This window comes from Gavialis gangeticus, unplaced genomic scaffold (genome assembly GCF_001723915.1).
Source record: "Gavialis gangeticus isolate Ggan-Ray unplaced genomic scaffold, GavGan_comp1, whole genome shotgun sequence".
NCBI lineage: Eukaryota > Metazoa > Chordata > Crocodylia > Gavialidae > Gavialis > Gavialis gangeticus.
In genome coordinates, this window is record NW_017729032.1 from 129,819,719 (window position 1) to 129,838,593 (window position 18,875).

General features: G+C 41.9%; 2 protein-coding genes across 3 annotated transcripts in view; one reads left to right on the forward strand and one right to left on the reverse strand.

Moving 5' to 3' along the window:
- The first annotated feature begins 271 nt into the window (after positions 1-271).
- TEX30 (testis expressed 30) lies at positions 272-11,034 on the forward strand. 2 transcript variants are annotated; one of them, XM_019524996.1, is made up of 5 exons: positions 273-418; positions 4,366-4,596; positions 6,082-6,133; positions 6,594-6,802; positions 8,249-11,034. In XM_019524996.1, the coding sequence occupies exons 1-5, from the start codon at positions 401-403 to the stop codon at positions 8,414-8,416; spliced, it is 678 nt and encodes a 225-aa protein (XP_019380541.1). In that variant the 5' UTR covers positions 273-400; the 3' UTR covers positions 8,417-11,034. The 2 variants fall into 2 exon arrangements, with proteins under 2 accessions (XP_019380542.1, XP_019380541.1); XM_019524997.1 differs by lacking the exon at positions 6,082-6,133 and having other exon boundaries at positions 272-418; positions 6,590-6,802.
- The window catches only part of KDELC1 (KDEL motif containing 1), a 21,808-nt gene continuing 13,257 nt past the window's right edge, over positions 10,325-18,875 (reverse strand). The window contains exons 5-10 of the mRNA XM_019524995.1: positions 18,337-18,509; positions 15,235-15,472; positions 13,861-14,070; positions 13,359-13,448; positions 12,757-12,861; positions 10,325-11,089 (exon numbers count right to left, since the gene is read on the reverse strand). Coding sequence (XP_019380540.1) covers positions 11,072-11,089; positions 12,757-12,861; positions 13,359-13,448; positions 13,861-14,070; positions 15,235-15,472; positions 18,337-18,509 — 834 coding nt within the window. The 3' untranslated portion in view covers positions 10,325-11,071. The remainder of the gene's footprint in view (positions 11,090-12,756; positions 12,862-13,358; positions 13,449-13,860; positions 14,071-15,234; positions 15,473-18,336; positions 18,510-18,875) is intronic.

The following is an 18,875-nucleotide window of genomic DNA, read 5'->3' on the forward strand; positions in this document are numbered from 1 at the left end:
GGGGGGGGGGGGAGGCCGGGCTGGCGCGAGCGCAGCCTCGAGCTCCCCGGATAACGGCGATGCCTTCCGGCTCAGTCTCCTCGCGCAGCTACACCCCAACGCTTCCTCCCACCCACCCTTCAGACCACTTCCCACTATGCCAAGCCCGCCGCACGAGAACCGCCGGCCCAAACGCCCGCGCGAAACCTAGGAAAGGGGTGGAGCCAACGATGACGCAGTGGCTGTTACTCGTGTGCGCAGGGGTGCCCCTGCGCATGCGCCCTGGGGTGGCAGTGACCCGCTGCGGTGGAGACCGTGAGGGCTCTCTGACTTGGCTCTGGCCGCGTGAGCGAGGGGCCCCAGCCCCTCCTTCTCGCCCGGGGTGAGCGCAGGCTCCGCCTCGCTCCAGTGTCCGCCGGTGATGGGCGGTTACGGGGAGGTGGGTGCCCTCAGCCCTACCCCGCGGGGCTCCTCAGCGCGCGGGGGGAAGGGGTGGTGGCTCCCCAACGGTGCACCGACCGCTGGTCACGTGATGGCTTTAGGGCAGGCCCCGCCCGCTGGGGGTGGTGCTGAGGAGCCTAGGGGGCGGGCTGCACCTTGAGGCAGTTGAGGCCCCCTTGGATCCTAGGCAGGCCGATGGTAGGGAGGAAGTGCACCTCGTGGACTGATTCAGGGGTGTCGAGCTTTCCTCGTGTCTCTAGCCAGGGGGCTCCTTGCCAGGCTGGATCTATCCCAAGGCACAAGGAGGCGGGGATGGTGGTAGGCGACACTGCTTTTCGCCCTCCCTGGCACAGCTGAGTGGAGGAGCTGTCACCGCCAGGTGTCCCATCAGTGCCACCGAGAGCTCTTCTGCTTCCCCCCACTGCCGCCGCATGCCCACAAGTCATTATCACTGCCAGGTGTCCCACCACTGGCACCGAGCACTCTTGTGCCTGCCCCCGCCCCGCCCCACTGCTACCGTGTGCCTACAGGTTGCAGCATCCTGTGGGTAGGCAGCTGGACCATATGTTTGACACCCCAGGGCTAATGAAATTGGTAGAAGGATCATGGCACCAATGCCGCTCACAGCCTTGGGAAGGTGTTCAGGTTCTTCCTGTGAAGCGGCAAAGTCGTCCATCTCCTGCCCCCCCAAGAACTGGCATGTGGACAGACTGCTGTATATGCCTGAATCCAAGTTGACTTTGAATTTAAGACACCCTACCCCAGAATTAAATTTGGTGTGTGGAAAATTATAAATGTCATAATTTTCCATGTGTGGAACCTAATTAGTAGAAGGTTGTCTTAAATTTGTCACCCCTCCCCCTAACCCTCCGTCACTGCTGTGACAGAAAGCAGTAGTAGAGGGAAAGGAACCAGACCCCTGCGCTTTCCCTGCCTGCACCTTGTTGTTCCCATGAATGTCTTGGTGCCTTCCTACTTGATAAACCCACATCAAGCCACAGTTGGAGTCTGTGAAAGCAGTGGAAGTGAAGTTTCCTTGACGTGAAAAAATAGGGCTGCCAGGTGTCATGAATCTGATGTTGCTCTCATGCATTTAGCTGCCAAATTATATATTTCAATCTACCAGCTGCGCTATGGACTATAGACGTTAGTCTTCAAGTGTGTGTTTTGGTCACTGGAACCATCACTAATGCTTGATGAATAGAAAGACAGGCCTGTTTTTTCATAACTGTTTGATTACAGCTGTGAATGAGTGGTTGAGAGGAACTGGCATCTGTAAGAGGAATAGCATAGGGTGAGGGGTCTACTACTGGCCAGGCTTCCATCAGGAAACATTCAGCTTGACCAGCTATAACACCTGCAACACACTTCTAATTCGCAGTAGGGCTCAGCGAAACGGCACCATTCTGTTTCGACTTACGTTTTGATTGAACAGCGTTTTGTTTTGAATTTCATTTCAATTCGAAACTGTTGTTCCGTTTCGTTTCATCGAAACAGTTTTGCTGTTTTGATGCTGTTTCAACATTTCACCCATAGGCTATAATGGGGAAGCTCAAAACAGCCTATAACTGTCATTTCTGGCCTGATTTGGATGAAACTTGCAGGAATGGTAGCCCCTTCTGAGGGCATGAAGCCTGCCAAGTTTCAAGGAGATAGGTGTAGGGGTTTCAGGGAAACTGCAGGGGTGACACTGTGTGTGTGTTAAGACACAGCAGAGTGAAAATTGCGGGCATGCTAGCCCCTGCTAAGGCCATAAAGCCTGCCAGTTTTCAAGGAGATAGGCGCAGGGGCTTCTGGGTTCTTGGGTCGTGCACCTCTGGCTGCTGACAGGCAAAACTTGTGACATGGGTGCTTGTGAGACTGTCTATTTTGGGGCATAGTGGGGTGAAAACTGCAGGCCTGCTAGGGCCTGCCACAACCATGAAGCCTGCCAGCTGTCAAAGAGATAGGTGCAGGGGGAGTCTGGGTTCTGGGGGCCCTGCACCTCTAGCTGCTGACAGGCAAAATTAATGACATGGGTGGGTGATACTGTGTGTGTGTTAAGGTGAACCCTCACTCAACTGACACCAAGGCAGAAAGCAGGGCAATTCAAACAATGCTGGTTGTTATGTAGTTTTTCCATCCCTCCCCGAGAGAACTGGGATTGGAAGGGACCTCAGGAAAGGATGACAGTCACTGGCCAGCTACACAGTCAATAATGAGAGTGCTCCTTCCCCCCTCTTCCTCCTCCCTCTCCTTACTTTAGTTTCTGTTTCCCTGCAGGCAAGCCCAGCTTGAGCTTCGAAACTCAAAACCTTTTGAAACATCTGAAACGTTTTGACTTGCCTTGTTTTGTTTTAAGGCTGTTTTGATGCTCTGTTTCTCTTCGATTTTGCTGTTTCAACCTCGAAACGAGTCGAAACAGTGTCAAAACAAAACTGCCAGTGAAATTTTGCACAGCCCTAATTCCCAATTCCTTGTTCATCCTGCAGTCCCAACATCCACTTTTCCATTTAGTTTATCTTAACACCCATGAATGAATATCTATCAGCTTGAGCTGCCAAGTATTGTTCAGCTCTGTACCTTCCTCACACTGATGATCATGGAGTAGAATAATACATTTAATAGAAGCTTGTAAGTCTACAGTGTTATGCAAATTGTTTGCATAATATTTTATACGTGGTGCATCATAAAACTTGGTCTTATGAAAAGACAGAGCAAGGTCAGCTTTGGAATTCCCTAACTTCTTCCTTTGTGTCCCTGGATCAAAATAGCTTAAACTTTCAGGGAAAGCTGCAAGAATTAAATTTATACCTGGGCTTTCAAGAAGGAGATATTATTTGTGGGATGATATTTAGGGATTACATTTGCCTTTTTTTTCCTCCTATAGTCAGTTACTGCTGTGTAATTTGAAAGTTGGTGGGGGTTTTTTTCTTTCTTCATATTAAATATTTGCTAAAGACACCAGAATATAAGATACATGGCTTAAACAAATACACGCACATGCTTTCCTGGAAGAAGTGATGCATTACTTCAACCCAGCTCTGCAGCGTCTCTATAGATAAGGCAATCAACTGTTAGATAAAAGCATCAAAAGAGCCCTACTAAAGTGCCCTGCACACTGTGTCTTCCGGCCTTGCACTGGGCTTGGGGTAGGGGTGCACCGAGTTTAAAGTAAGCACACTTTTTTTTGCTTTTTTTTTTTTTTTTATGTCTGCAAGCAGTCTGGAAATTTTTGGAAATTTTTACTTTTATGAAGTACAGAAAAAGCTATTTTAATAGATGGATTTAGGTTGATTATTTTCTGTTTTCGTGACCGCACTGCACATAATCAGTTATACTTTCCCCCCCTCGAATAAAAGGGAATATTGATTGTGCAGCTGGATGAGCATGGATGGACCTTTGTAATCTACATAGAGCCGTATTAACTTGTTTAGGGCTCCGTGCAAACTAAGGTGATGCCTTTGCAAATTTGTCAGAAGACCAGGGTCCTCTTCAGTTTCCTTTGTCATTTGGGTATGTTGTCTAAAGCAGCAAGAGGGGAGTGAAATGCTTTATACTTTCTAGGAATAGAAAACAGTGATTTTAAAAAAATTACAAAAAATGTTGCAGGAATCAAGGCAGCTATCACTGTCTGAAAACACTGGAACTTAGTATTTTTATATAATTTATATTTCAAATTCTGTAAACCTCAAAACACCCTCAAAGTTAGGGAAGCTGAATTATCTTCAGTTACACATGGGGCAACTAGGGCACAGAGTGATTAGGTGACTTGCCTAAGAAAGTCTTTGAGACAGAAATAGAAGAAACCAGATCACTAGTCTGTTAATCACAAGACCACTTTCATTCCTTCTTGTCAGAGTAAAAAGTGGTGTGATAAATGAATTAGTCTATCTATAGCATTGACATTCAGAATGTACAGATTGGAAATATTTCTGTATTTATTTTTACTATTTTTATTTCTAGGTTAAAGTGAAAATACCTTTTGGAAATAAATACTTAGATGCCATATTTTCTGTCCCAGAGAGGATATCAACACATGGTGTGGTTCTTACCCATGGAGCTGGAGGAGACATGAATTTCCCTCATTTAGTTTCTTTGGCAACCTACCTTGCTTCTCATGGAGTCTTGTGTCTGCGATTTACCTGTAAAGGGCTTAACATTACCTATCGGACTAAAGCATATAAAAGAGTTGTGGTAAGAAATTACTAGATTCCGTTTTAAAATCTGGAAAACTCAGACAGCCATATCTTGGAAGCTACTTCAGTTTTATTTTATCAAAATCCTTTTACACACCACAATATACTCTTTGTATATATTTTTTTGTGTTACTGCAAGGTATTAAGGCATAGTACACAATTATTTTGGCTGGAGGGCCACTTAATCAGTTTTGGTGTCCTCTGGGCCACATGAGTTTTGGTGTCCTGTGAAAGGCCACATCTCTCTCCCTCCCTCCCTGGAGCTGTACCATACCCCAGTCCTCTTTCTTCCCCTCCCCATATGTAGAATGCCCTGATCCTCCCCCTCTCTCTTCGCCTTCACTCCCCTGCAGAGTTGTAGCGTGCCCCAGTCTTTTCCTTTTTACTCTCCCTCCACAGAACTGTAGCACAACCTGATCCTCCATCTCTTTCCCTCCCTCCCCACTCCCAACCACTGCCCAGATCTGTAGCAGATCTCAGTCCCCACTCAGAACCTGCCAGCTCCATCTGCAGGTTATACCACTACCAGCACAATGCTGTGGAAGTAGTCCTAGGTAGGTGCCAGCATCAACTGTAGATATGCCCAGCAGGTTTCAGATGAGGATTGAGGCATCTGCCCAGGTCCACAGCTGATGCTGCCTTATTAGCACTGGACAAAAGCAGTCCCACCCACATGCCGCATGCGGCAGAAGCAGTCCCAGGTGCCTACTCAGCACCACGTGGGAGCCAGAGCCGCCAGCCACCTATGAGTCAGATCTCATAAGTTGGTGGCCACCCAGCCATGGGCTGGATACGATCACTTGGCTAGCCAAATCCAGCCCACAGACTGTATTTTGACCACCCCTTCATTAAGGTATTCTTGGGGTTATCAGTTTATGTTAAAATCAACATCCTTCAATAGTAACTTAAGGACTAGATTGAGTCTTAAGGAAGACACTTTTAAAGAGCTGCAATTCTTCCCTTGCTCTGGGATATATAGGAGGGAGCGCAGCTCTTGAAAATGCACAGCTTATTTCCCATTCCTGGCCCCTGGCCTAGACATCCACTCTAACCATTTTCTGCATCAGTCCATATTCTTCATCAGATCTGCAAATTCAGGATTCAGGTGTGCCTAGAAAGGGAGATTTACTTAACTGAGTAAAAAGCACAATCCAGCCACCAGAGATTTCACACACTGATACCACAATTAATTATATATCTATGATATATGCACCATTTTACTGAAGTTAGATCTTGCCAATGTTAATGTGAGTTTGTTCTGTGGAACTTTGCGTTTAAGTACTTTATAAGAACACTATCTATCTTACCCAATTTTCTTGTAAGGGAAATAAAAATATTGATAATACATTGAAAGTTAATTTAAAGAATGCTCCTAGTTTTTAGTGCTTCAAGGCACTTCAGTCAGACTCTCCATATACAGCCCTTTTCATATTGTAAAATGCTGTTTTTTATACAAATACTAAATGTTGTCTTATTTCTTTAGGAGTATTTAAAGTCATGTGAAGAATATACACTTTCTGGTGTCTTCCTTGGAGGTAAAAAGCCACAGCAATGGCTTAAAGATATAAATTGTATAATTATTCTGTTCCTGAGGGCTAGGAAGAATTTAGGAGTCATCTGGATTGATGCAAAAGGCTATGAATCTGCAGACCCTAAGAATTTTGTAATTGTGTTTTGATCCGTAGTTTGATACAATACATAATAGAGGGATGGATATGAAAGGGGCAAATGAAATCAGATATACAGTTATGATTTTCATATGTTCCAATTAGTACTTCTTTAGTTTTAATGGTTTCTTTAATGTTACATGGGCACAGTTAAGTTGTCTAAAACAGTACTTAAGTATCATAGTAACCTTTTTCTGGCATTTTGCAAAATGTGCATAATGCTAGTATATTACATACATTGCAAGTAATTAGATAATTTAGTGGACAGTTTATTTTCAGTGTGAACATAAAAGTGAGATGATTGTTTTTATTTTTAAATGGGAGGAAGGTCGTTCCATGGGTTCACGAGCTGCTGCCTCTGTTGTACGTCAGATTAGCCAGGATGACAGCAAGGATGAATTCGTTCTAGGTTTAATATGTTTGTCATATCCACTGCATCGGCCAAAACTTCAGTCCAAACTTCGGGATGAAGATTTATTTTTTATCAGATGCCCTGTGCTGTTTGTCTCAGGATCAGAAGATGAGATGTGTAAAAAAGTGAGTTCCAGTACATATTCCATAACGGGGCAGAAGAGGGGAGAGGGAGATGATATTCTTCATCTAAACTTGTGACTGTTGTTAATAAGTTTTCACGTACTGCTGTACCAGAGAAGGCTCCAGGCAGAAAATTTAAGTCAGTCAGTGAGTCATATTTGCTTTTGCATAGGGCTGTTAGACTTGCATGATTAGGGCATGCCAATTTTTGTACTTACTAGCAAGCTAGGGTGTAATATATCTAGCTAGCATCCACATCCAGCTGCCTTTTCTTCCTTTTTGTAGCAGAGTTGACTGGGGGAAAGGCACAGGTCCAGAATGAGGCTTGAATGTTTGCTTCAGGATATATAGCAAATAGCTTAACCATTCTGCCACCATGCCTGGTCCAATCCAGGAAATTGGATATTGCTAGGATACTGGATAATAGGAAATTGGATATTGCTAGCTCATCCTTCAGTCTTTTATAAAAGTGCTTTTAAACACGTTTTTGGCCTTTTAGGAGTGGGCCAGATTGTATCAGAAAACTATTATACATGGGGGGAAAAAGACCTTAGAGAGGATATATCTGATTGTTCCAAAACTCCCTTGCTGTATTAGATTATGCAAAGTGAACAATATGCTATGATGGATATATACAGCATGTTTTTCAGAACAAATACAACTATTACCAAAGTACCTTTGGAAAATAGTAATTTTACTGTCTTCCGATGAGGAAAAATTTTGCATCCCAAACTCAACAAAATATCCAAGTGTTAATACTGTTCCAAGTACAGTTTATCTGCTAACAGTGTCTGGAAGTTATCTTTTTTCTATTTTCCCACCGAGTAGATGCAAACAAATCAGTTTTGGGTATATGTTGTTGGGTATTCTCCGTACAAAATTTGCTAGGACTTAGAAGTATGTGCATATAACAGTCCAGCTCAGGCAATTGTTTCTGAGAGATCTTAAAATTTTAAATAGAGGTTACAGCTAACATAATGGCTATTATATTAGCAAGCAGTTGCTTGGAGTTTGCTCTTAATTTGAGAAAGCCATCCATCCTTTATTAGAGAAATCTGTTTATGGAGCAAGTCCAACAGAGAAGGAGCTAGTCTCAAAAGAAATATTCTTATATTTCACGTTCCTCCAGTTTGTTGCAGATGGTTACCTTTATTGACAGTAAGAATAAATTCTTTTTCGTTAAGTATTTGAGAGGGTGTTTCAGAGAGCTGTCTTCTTAATCTCAACTATACTTCATTTCAGGAGAATAACTAAAATTGTGCGCATTACTTTGAGGAGGTTTCACTGTTGAATACAGTATTTTCTTGTTTGTCAATCGTATTTAATATATGAATAATTTAATTTGATTTTTGAACTGCTGCCTGTTATGTGCAGGAGAAACAAAAGGATAACTAATATGGTCCAATTTCAAGCTTATAATTGTATCTTTTTTTCTCTTGACTTTTGTAGAACTTGTTGGAAGGTGTGGCAAGCAAAATAAAAGTACCTAAAAAAATCCATTGGGTTGACAAAGCAAACCATGGCATGTTTGTGAAAGGACGAACAGCAGATGATGTCATGATGGAAATAAGCGTGGAGATTTTTTCTTGGATTCAAGAAATCATTGAGCAGGAATAAAAATAATTTCCAGCAATTAAATAACATCTGTTATATTAGCCTTCCCTAAAATATAATTGATTAGTAAAGACTTGTTTAGCTGGCCAACACAGACAAATACAAATGATTTCTTAATGAGTCCTGTTTGATTCAGTAACAGTCATGCTCAATATTTTTTTTAAGAATGGATTAAAAAAATCAGTGGAAGGTTACAAAGGAGGACATTTTTTTAAAGGTCTCACATGCAAAATGCTTGGTAATAAAACTGGGTTTTTTTGTGTTTCTATTTGCTGATCTGTTTGACCAAGCTAATAAACTTTTTTGTATTGTATAGCTTAAGTTTGCTGAAAAATTAACTGAATTTCTGTTGGAACCAAATCTTTAATTTAATTAATTCCTGGGTGTATTTCAGATAGCAGTTAATTTGAGTATTAAATCTCATTTCTTATGAATTTATAACTTAGAGAAAAATAATTTCCAGTTTGGCTGATCTTACAGGTCTGTTTCTTCCTTCACTTCTGCCTCATGCAGGCATTTATAGCTGTGCAAAACTGATAAAAAATACTACCATTTTGGTTTTGTAGTATTTTGCACCCTTTTAGTATGAACCTACTAACACAGTATGGAAACTAGTAGAGAATTGGGTGACGTTTAATTTCCATGAGAAAGTGATTTTACAAAAGTAATGATGTTAAATTTGATTAACCACCTACTTTGGCCAGGAAAAACATTTTTTCCACTAAAAACAATGCTTGTTTCGGCTAAAATAGCTCAAACCACTGAATTAAGATTCAGACCTTGCTCCTAATTAAGTATAGGACCTCTTAACAATCTGGGGGGACAGAGATTAGAAATCATAAATCCTTTGGATGTTAAAATTTGCTCTACAGTGTGTATTTAGCACTGATTTTTTTCAGAGGAATACATGATACTGGTTTTATGGATTTCTAGAGCTGGTACTATATAGTTCTTCATTTTTGCAGTGCATAGTGCATTTAAAAGAAATAAAAAGGAAAGTAGTTTTAAATGCACTGGAGTTAGAGCATGGCTTTGGACTCTTTTGACTCAGTTCATTCCTGCTGAATTCTGTTCACTTCTGCTATATTTTTATTGGCTGGTTAGACCTTTCAGATAGTTTTGTGCGCCTACTATAAGATTTTAAATGCTATGCAAATACCACAACAAATCCCCCTCCCTTGCCTTCCTCTTGAATTTACTTTATATTGGCAAAATCTCTAGGATACGTGTAGTCTTAGACTAGACCAGACATGCGCTATTTATTTAACCATGATAAAGTGATAATAAGGAACATACCAACCCAGTCCCTGACAGGTTTACTATCAGAAATAGTAACATTTCTTAGTCGCTTACAGTGCCAAGGCTTAAAAAAAGCAAAAGCTGAATATTTTCCAGTGTTTTCATGTTTCTGCAGAAGTGTAATGTCCAATAAGTCTTTAGGGCTGCTGGGAATCCAGCACAAATGGTATTGTCATCCATGTGAAATAGTTTGATTTTGGGGTTTTTTTTCTAAACCACTACAGTAAATTTGGTGTGGAAAGAGAACAATGATTTAACTATGTTTACGATATTAAGCCAGCTAAGCAGCATACTTGGTAAGAGTTGGCATTGTAAAACTACACTGCAGCCAAACAGCATTATTAGTACTGGTTTAAAAGGCTTCTAGTATCAACAAGTTATTTTTACTTTATTTTAAATACCAGTTAGATATATTTATTGAAAGTCAAGTATTTTCAACCAGACCATATTTTTCTTTACACTTTGTGGTTGTAGGATTGTTCATGAGTGCTAAGCTAACAGCATTCATAATATTTCACATAAAATATAACTGTCATTCTTAGCAGTACAGAACCTGAACTGAAACTAATACAAACCTTAATTTTGGCTGAGGACTATATGGACACATTTTTAGAACTTGAAGAATTTTAAATCTATCATAATCAAGACTGATCTCATGATGCTTTGTATACAGTACTTCCATTGAGGATAAAGTACATGGAGGGTGAAAACTGACTGATTTAAGAATATCATTATGTCAGAAAACGGTATGTTGTCTTACACCTGTCAAGCATCATCTAAGGATAAACCTTATCAAGTAAAAGAAAATGATAATTTTTCTATAGTATTTTAACCATCCATTATCTCTGTATGGATTACATTCTGTGGGACTCTTTGAAGATACATAGAAAGGATATTAATTTTTAGAAAACTGGCTAAGGAAAGAAGATGTGAGCTGTGTATGTTTGAAAGAGAGTCCCCTATAATCATGTTGGAAGGATGGTTTGAAATTAACTTGTATCTGGTCATTTCTTACTAAATACAAACTTCAAGAAGAATTTGGCATTAGACTTTTAAATTCACACCTGTTAAAGCAGCTTGATTGGTGTCTCCTTCCAACCACTGTTCAGGATCAGATATTAGGACAGTGAAAACAAGGTGTTTTGAAATGAAAGTGATTTTATTAAAAAAATTGTAAAAATGTTTAAATCCCAAATTCTATTAACATTGCTTGATACAAAAGAAAACAGATATTTCTAATCTGGACTATTGCACAATAAGTTTTGTATTGTCCTCTGAAATAGTAATTAACATTTTCCTTTTTTTTTAAGGAGTTGTGAGGGTAGAAGAATGTTCCACAAATAATATTATTTCTTCATGTTAGAGCTCATCTTTGGCCTGTAATTAAGAAGGAAAAATATTAATGACTGCAGTTTCAATGTTTGAGATTCTTTTATCTCTTGCTGTAATTCATTAATCCTTTCTCTGTACAGAGACTGAAAAAAAAACAAGGCCCTCCCTGGTCAGTGTCAACCTAGCAATTAGAATAATCATTGCAGCTTCTTTATGTTTTTAATGGGCCAATGTATGTTGATAAAGTGCAGGTACCTTGCGCCCAGTTCTACATAAGGCTAAAGCCTTACCCTTTAGATACTTAGGTCCAATAGTATGACCCTCGTTGCCTTACTGAATATCTATAGATGCCACAATTTTGCCAATAAAGTTCTCATGTTGTGCTGCTTTATGTTCCTGCCAGACTGAGTAGCTTAGTAGTTCTCTCATTCTTAAGCCCATTCAGGGTACTCAAACTAGGTGCCCTCCCTCACCACACCATCTTCCCTGAGGTGCATGATGTAGAATAAGCATATTCAGAGCCTGCTTGACACACCAACAGATTCAGGCTTGTCACAAAATGCAGCAATCATGGCCTGTTTTCTTTATAGATGCAGTAAGAAGAGAGTGAAATTGTGCCCACCTTCTATACAATAGAACGGTGTTTAAAGCATCAATACAGAAAATGAGAGACCTGGGTTCTCATCCTGAAAGGGTACAAGCCCACCTCCTAGGAAAGTACCCTAGACACGGAGCTGTAGACCAGCATGGATGGGAGCCCTCTCTATCCTTTCAGTTGAAGTTGTGCCATTGTGCACACAATAAAGCAAGATTCACTTGGTCACAGAGGGTGGGAGGAATGAGTTCTGGTCCCTACTTAAAGGACAGTTTGGCCAGATCCAGATGTGCAGGCATGGGCATTTCCCCAGGGACAAACAGCAGTGGCACAATATATACTGCTGCTGCTTGTCCCCAGGAATGCCCGTGCACATGTGCTCTGACACATAGCATGTTGCCCCAGGTTCATAGATTCAGAGATGTGGGGTTGGAAGGGACCTGAACAGATCATCAAGTCTGACCCCCTGCCCTGGGCAGGAATGAATACTGGGCTTATATGACCCCTGGTAAGTTTAAGCTCATATGACCCCAGCTAGGTAGTTATCAAGCCTCCTTTTTAAGACCCCTAATGTAGGAGCCAGCACCACTTAACTTGGAAGCTGGTTTCAGATCCTGGCCACCCTGACTGTGAAGTAGTAAAGGTGGGATAAGGGAGGCTGGGGTAGGGGAAGCTGGGCTCAGCGTGGCTCCGGCTGCTCAGGATCCCGATTCAGACGGTACATGCTGCCGCCATGTGCACAAACCCACTTTTTTCCACTGCAGGTTTTTCTGTCACTGGGATTTCCCAATGTCAAACTCTTCCTCACCCCGCACACTGCAAATTAACAGTGTGGGGAATGCCTGCATGTGCAGCACGTGTAGTGCTTCAGATGGGTCTGCAGCACCGCATATCATACATGAGTGCTCATCTGGACATTCCCTTTCAGTTTTTTACATGAAATGGTAATCTGAAAAAGTAATTAGTGTTAGGAAGATGGACTAGAATCCAGGGTGGTGTCATACTCCTTGCTTTGTCCCAATACATGTTCCACTCTTAGATACATGGTAGCCAAGCTGCAATATTGAAAACATTCAGCACCCTGCAGGATCAGATCTTCGATGTGCACATACTGTACCTTCCTTCTGTGACAAGAACATGGAAAGAGGTCATCATCAGGCTGCTGCACCTTCTCCATGCCATCTCTGATTTTTGGCTTGCTCACTTGTAAATTAGCATATTCCTAATTCAAGAAAAGGGATTCTTATCTTATGAATTCATCTGTGATGCATACACACCTCAAATTAATAGTCATGTTGGATATCTATGGCCAAACAATTTCTCAAAACCTCCTACAACGTCACAGATGATAGAGATACTTAGCTACAAACAAGAACACCATTTGGTGCCTCACTGGAGTGTCAATATCTCAGTGCTAATACACAGACATTTTCAGCTGTGGTTTGGAGGGGGCATGTGTGATTCTGAACTCTTTGATCACTGCTGAGTACAGCAGTGGAGAATATGGGCTGAGATTTATGGGAACTGGAATGCCTCTGTTAAACTGCCAATCTAGTTTTAAGGGATCTTATAGGCCATAACTTGCATACTCCATCTGTAATTTACTTAAGGTTCTTGATTGCTCTGCTTTGCTTTGCAACTTCACTAGAGTGGCCAATTCCAGTATCTGTGCCCCGTCACATTCATAATTTTCTTTTAGTAGTTTAAAGATAAGCTAACCTGGAAAAGTTTGAAATAATAGCAGAATATGTGATCTCCCATGAGATTATTTCTTGCAAATTCTTGTCCAGATTCTGCAATATTCTTTGCCTATCAAAGAAAAAAATCCTGAGACAGGAATATTTCTGGAGAGGACAACAATAATTCTGAAATGCAATTTACAGTGGATAGGTTTATATAATTAATCTTCCAATTTTGTGAATAAGTGTCTAGGTACCACTGTGATGAGTTGCTCATAGTATAACAAACACTTATTACTGATAATATGGCAAGGAGAAAGAAATCTGACTTCTCTGGAATAACTTAAATTTTTTATGTTGTGAATAAAACTATTTCTCATAAGATCAAATCAGTTTTCAAAGCAAGGACTGAAGTGGGACATACAATCTAAATATATCTAGCTTGTCCATCTACACAGTATGCAACATTGAAGACCTACAGATGTAATTAGGTTATTTACTTATATCATGAAACATTGTTAAATATTTAAATATGAATATACCCCCTCATCATGATCTTTTGCCCATTGTAGTTTCTCCAATAGATCACTCAGGTCACTTTTGAATGGAATGTAGTGTTTCCATGGCTGCAGCTCGTTATAGAAATGTTCGTAGTAGATGGAGTCTTGTTTCAGCACCACACTGTTTCCTGCTAGTAGGTAAGGCAATCTGTATGCAGCCACTGTGCCATCAATATTAATTTGGTATTTATACTGAAAAAGTAAGTAATACACTATTAATAAACATATGACCTAGTTTGAATAGGTGATTATTGTTACTGTTACATTAAATGATACTAGCTAGCTGACTGAGATAAGCAGAATGTGTCAGATAAGCATTGTATTGTAAAATTTTATTTTTATTACTAGCCAACTGCCCGTCAAGAATGATGGGGGAGGGGAAACAGGAAGGGATGGAGTGCCGCCACCCGCTGGCCCATGCTGCTGCTGCTTACCTCCGACCCCTTGCGTCTCCCCACCAATTTGTCTCCGTGTACCCCCCCACTGCTTCACCCCATGGCGCCGCCACTGCCAGGTGTGGGATGGGGACGTGTGGAAAGCTTGCACACAGTGGCTGCAGCCACCACCTAGTGCAGCCGCCACTGCGCGTCTGGCTGTGTGCAACCCTCCTCCCCCATCCCTATTCTGTTCCCTCCTTCCCTCCCAGCTGTTTTCAGGACCTGGTGGCGGCGGGGCACTGCCACTGTGCCCCCCCTCCCCTCCCACTTCCCTCCCCCTCTGGCTTCTGTCAGGACCCAGCAATGGCAGCAAGGCCAGAGCAGGGGGGCAAGGACAGTGCTGCCCTGCCAGCACCTTGCACTGCCACCTCCCAGGAGCAGGGGGCTAGGGGAGAAGCTTGCCCTTCCATCTCCTCTGTCCCCCTTGGCCAGCACCCTGTGCTGCCACTGCCTCCAGGGAGCAGGGATGGGGGGACACCTCCTGTCTGGAACACTTTTGGAGCACTGATTGGTTGTTTCAGACAACCAATCAGTGCGAATAAAGTGTTACAGACAGACAGACAGACTCAGGCTTTTATAATATTAGAATTTAGTGTGAAATTCATTACATTGCAAATGGTACATGGACGTATCTCACTAGACAAGACAGATAAATAATAAAAGAGAATTTAGGAAGATTAGATTGGTCAGGATGTTACTAAAAAAATCACCAAATCTAATAAGCCAAGTATAATCATCCTAAACCTAAAAGGACTGTACAGGAATCAGTAAAAGTATAATTCTTTATCAGCAAGTTTGGTTTGTGTTTGAAAATTAATATGCTTTAATGCATATGTTATATATGCAGAGATATTTTGAAAAACCTTCAAACAGGGACATTAAACCTACAAAAAATTATAAATAATAGTTGACGTCTTACCTTAAAAAAATCAAAAAATGAAATGTGCTTCACAATGGGACCATAGAGACTTTCATCATGCTTAAAAAAGAAAAAATTTGTAAGAGCAGCATCTATGACATCTGGGTGTCTTCTACTGAGCTTTACAAGTTCAAGCCTCTCTTTTCGGCTGTCACGTCCTCTCCAAAATGCTGTACTGTTCTTCTCTTCCCAAGGTGGCCCAGTGTTGGCCTGGACAGACATCATATCCAAGCTAACTCTGGAGAAGATGAACATTTCAAAAAGAAGTATTTTGTAGTTTTTATGCATCAGTATTTAAAAAACAATTCTGGGGCTGCTTCTACCTCACAGTTGCTACATGCAGGGTCCATCTACACATGTGCTTTACTGTGGAGTTGACTAATTAGCTCCACAGTAAAGCCTCACAGTCTACACGTGCGCTGGTATTAGGACACAGTAAATTAATTAACTGCCATAAAAGCAATGTCGGGGACAGTATTATCTTACAGTGGAGACATTTACTGTGCAGAACCGCATGTGTGGACAGTAGTAGTTTGAGCCAGGGCAGAGCAGCCCCAGGATGGCAGAAAAACCAGGGAGTCAGCCACACAGCTCCCAAGTCTTGGTGCTCTCGTGCCCCAGCCAGCCCCTCCACTGCCCAACACCACCACCCAGAGCCTGGAGATCACCCCCAAGCCTACTGCCAGCTCAAACTGCTGTGGTCCTGGGTGCCTGTGAAGATGCTGTGCCCGGCAGCATTTGACTCCAGTGCAAAATATGCCAAAGTTTTTTGAGCCATATTAATAGCTCGCGTAGATGCACCCACAGTGTTTTTACTTGTTTCAGTAAAGTTATTCAAAATAGTTTAAACAGACTGAAAAGAATAGAACTGGACGGGAACCTGGAAGTCCCAACCCCCTGAAAGAAAATAGAAATCCTATTCCTAAATAATTTCTAATGAGTCTTCTCTTGAAGACCTCCAGTGAAGATGATACCATAACTTCCCAGGGCCATCTGTTCCCTGGCATAATGTTCTGACAGTAAGGGAATTTTTCCTGAGATATCACCTAATCTGCTTTGCTGCAATGCAAAGCTAGTGTTTTGTGTCCTGCCGTCTATGATGAGGGAATACAATTCTACTTCCTCTTCTTTAGGGCAATCTTTTACATATTTGACTTTACTATAATGTCTCCCCTTAATTTCCTTTTCTCTAAGCTAAACATACCTAGTTCTCTCAACCTTTCCTTATATATCTTGCCTTCCAGTGCTTTTATCACTTTTATCACTTGTGTCTGGACCATCTACAAGTTCTCCACATGCTTCTTAAACTGGGGAGCCCCAAACTATGCATAATACAACACATAAGGTCTAACCAGTGCCGATAGGTTGATAGGTCCCAGGATTGTGGCAGGGCTGAGTCTTAAGGAAAAATTTGGAGGAGGGAAGTTCACCACACAGATCTGATAACCTAGGTGGCAAGGAGAGGATGGAAGAGGACATGGAGGTGGTTGTGGATGAAGCTGGGTAATGGTGGAGAAGCAGGTATCCTTGAAGAGTGAAAAGGCAGTGGGGTGGGGAGCGGCACTGTAAGAGATTGGAGAATATAAAAAGGAAATTGTGCTGTGCAGAGTTTTAATGGTAAGTACAAGAAGCTCAAACTGAATGCAGTGAAGTACTGAGCAGGTGAATGATGCAAATGGATTCAAAATAATGGACATGGAAAATGATACAATAATCTGTTTTTGCATCATTGGAGGCAGCAATACAGCTATTAGCATGGGCAGATCTAAAATTTTTTGCTGACAGAGTTGGGGGAGGTCCTGCAAGGGGGGTGGGGGATGTTGCTCCTTACAGCTCCAGGGTACCCCCCAGGAGTGGGGGCAGTGGGTGAGGGAGCAGATCCTTCTCTACCTTAAAGTGGGAAATTAGTGAGGCCCTGCATGTCCCTAGCCCTGTGTGACCTTGCTTCACCCTTCTCCACCTGGATCTTGCAGGCTTCCTTCCATACCTTGGGCACAGCAGGCAGGGCACGAGGGGGAATATTATTCTGATGGCCAGAGATCAGCAGCAGCAGTGTTACAGACCATGCCTTGGGCTCTCCACTCCAGCTGCTGATGCTGCAGCATGGTTGCGGGCTCTGGCTGCTACGTTTAGAGAATAAGCAGTAGCAAATCCTGGGGTGGACACAAGTGAGGCATGAGCCCTTGTCCCAAAACTGACAGCTCCTGAAGAGTTCATGCCCTGGCAGCTACCACAACCAGGGCAGGGGAAGCTCATCCCCCAGCTGGAGCTAACACCTGTGGTGCAGCAGCTGAAATGTGGCAGGTAATGTCACCATTGCTGCTGCTGCTCTCTGACAGCTGGCACAATGTTTTTTCCCACGCCTACCTGCTCTGCCCAGGGCATTTGATGCCTGTGTTCTGACCCCCCAACTCTACTGGCCACTACCTAATAGGTCTGACCAGAACCAAGTTGAAGACAGCCTTCAACTTGCTCAGAGTGCTTCCCTCCCTCCTGATGAAGAGCTGGACGTTCTTCCCTACACCTGAAGCAGGAATTGAAGGTGGGGGGAGGTGTGATTGTACCACCGCACCTCCCTGGATCCATTCCTAGCTATTTGTGAGGTCCTAGGAAAGAATGTTACAAAAACTAAGGTAGTAGTTGATGAGGGCCACCATGTGAGTTTTGGTTATATGGGTTTTAAAATAATTGAACATATCTTAGATAAGTTATAGAAGAAGAAAAAGTAATAACACTTGGCCAAAATTAAAATGTGAAGAAACAAGAAGTAACAGAGAAAAAAGGAGTTGAAAATTATCCTCCTGCTTATGAGCCTGGGTGGTAGGAAGGGTAGTGGTTTTATTTATTTGACTATATTTAGTTTCCTTTTGGTTTCTCAAACAGAAAGAGAAATTAAAGAAATGTGACAATTATGTAATATAAAACAGATAAACTCATATATTATGTATATTTTGTCAGGGCTGAAAAGGGTGTGTCAGTGTTATCACAACAATTAATCTGAATAAACACAAGGTACAGTTATTAAAATGTTGACACTATATAAATTTGGAAGATCATTTACCCACACTTAAAGTTTTGTAAAAGTTACAAAAGATTTTTTACCTGCCCATAGTTTCTAAAACGGAGTCTGTCAGATCATAGGTTGGCATCACAATGTCTTTTGATTCAGTAGATCCACACCATGAGAAGATAGGATGAAGGTTCTGTGTAGTTTTTTTCTTCTCCAAAGGCCAATCCCCTAAATTGACAAAAAACTCTACATCTGGCATAGTCACCTAAGCAAAGACAAATAGAGTGTTAACATTATATCTTGTCTGTTAATACACAGATATATTCTTTGGCTTGCTCAATATGGTATCTGAGATTTAAAATCAGCCACACTAAGAGATATCAGGGAATATATTAAGTTTTGGGCTGTCATACAGGCAATCCTCGGACTTACGACACAATGGCTCCTGAAAACTGCATCTTAAGTCAAAATGTTGCAACTTGGAACCAATTTTCCCATAAGAAACAATGTTATAAATGGGGGATTGGTTCCTGAACCAAGGCCCGATACCCTATTTTCACCAAAAATACCCCAGAATTTTGTACTCGATCAATTATAGTTGAGTAATATAGCTACATTAATGTATTTATAT

Bases quoted from the DNA above. Each gene is read 5' to 3' on its own strand.
- TEX30 (XM_019524996.1), top strand. The intron at 6,134-6,593 runs GTAAAAAGCCAC...AATGGGAGGAAG, and splicing joins TTCTGGTGTCTTCCTTGGAG to GTCGTTCCATGGGTTCACGA. The intron at 6,803-8,248 runs GTGAGTTCCAGT...TGACTTTTGTAG, and splicing joins AAGATGAGATGTGTAAAAAA to AACTTGTTGGAAGGTGTGGC.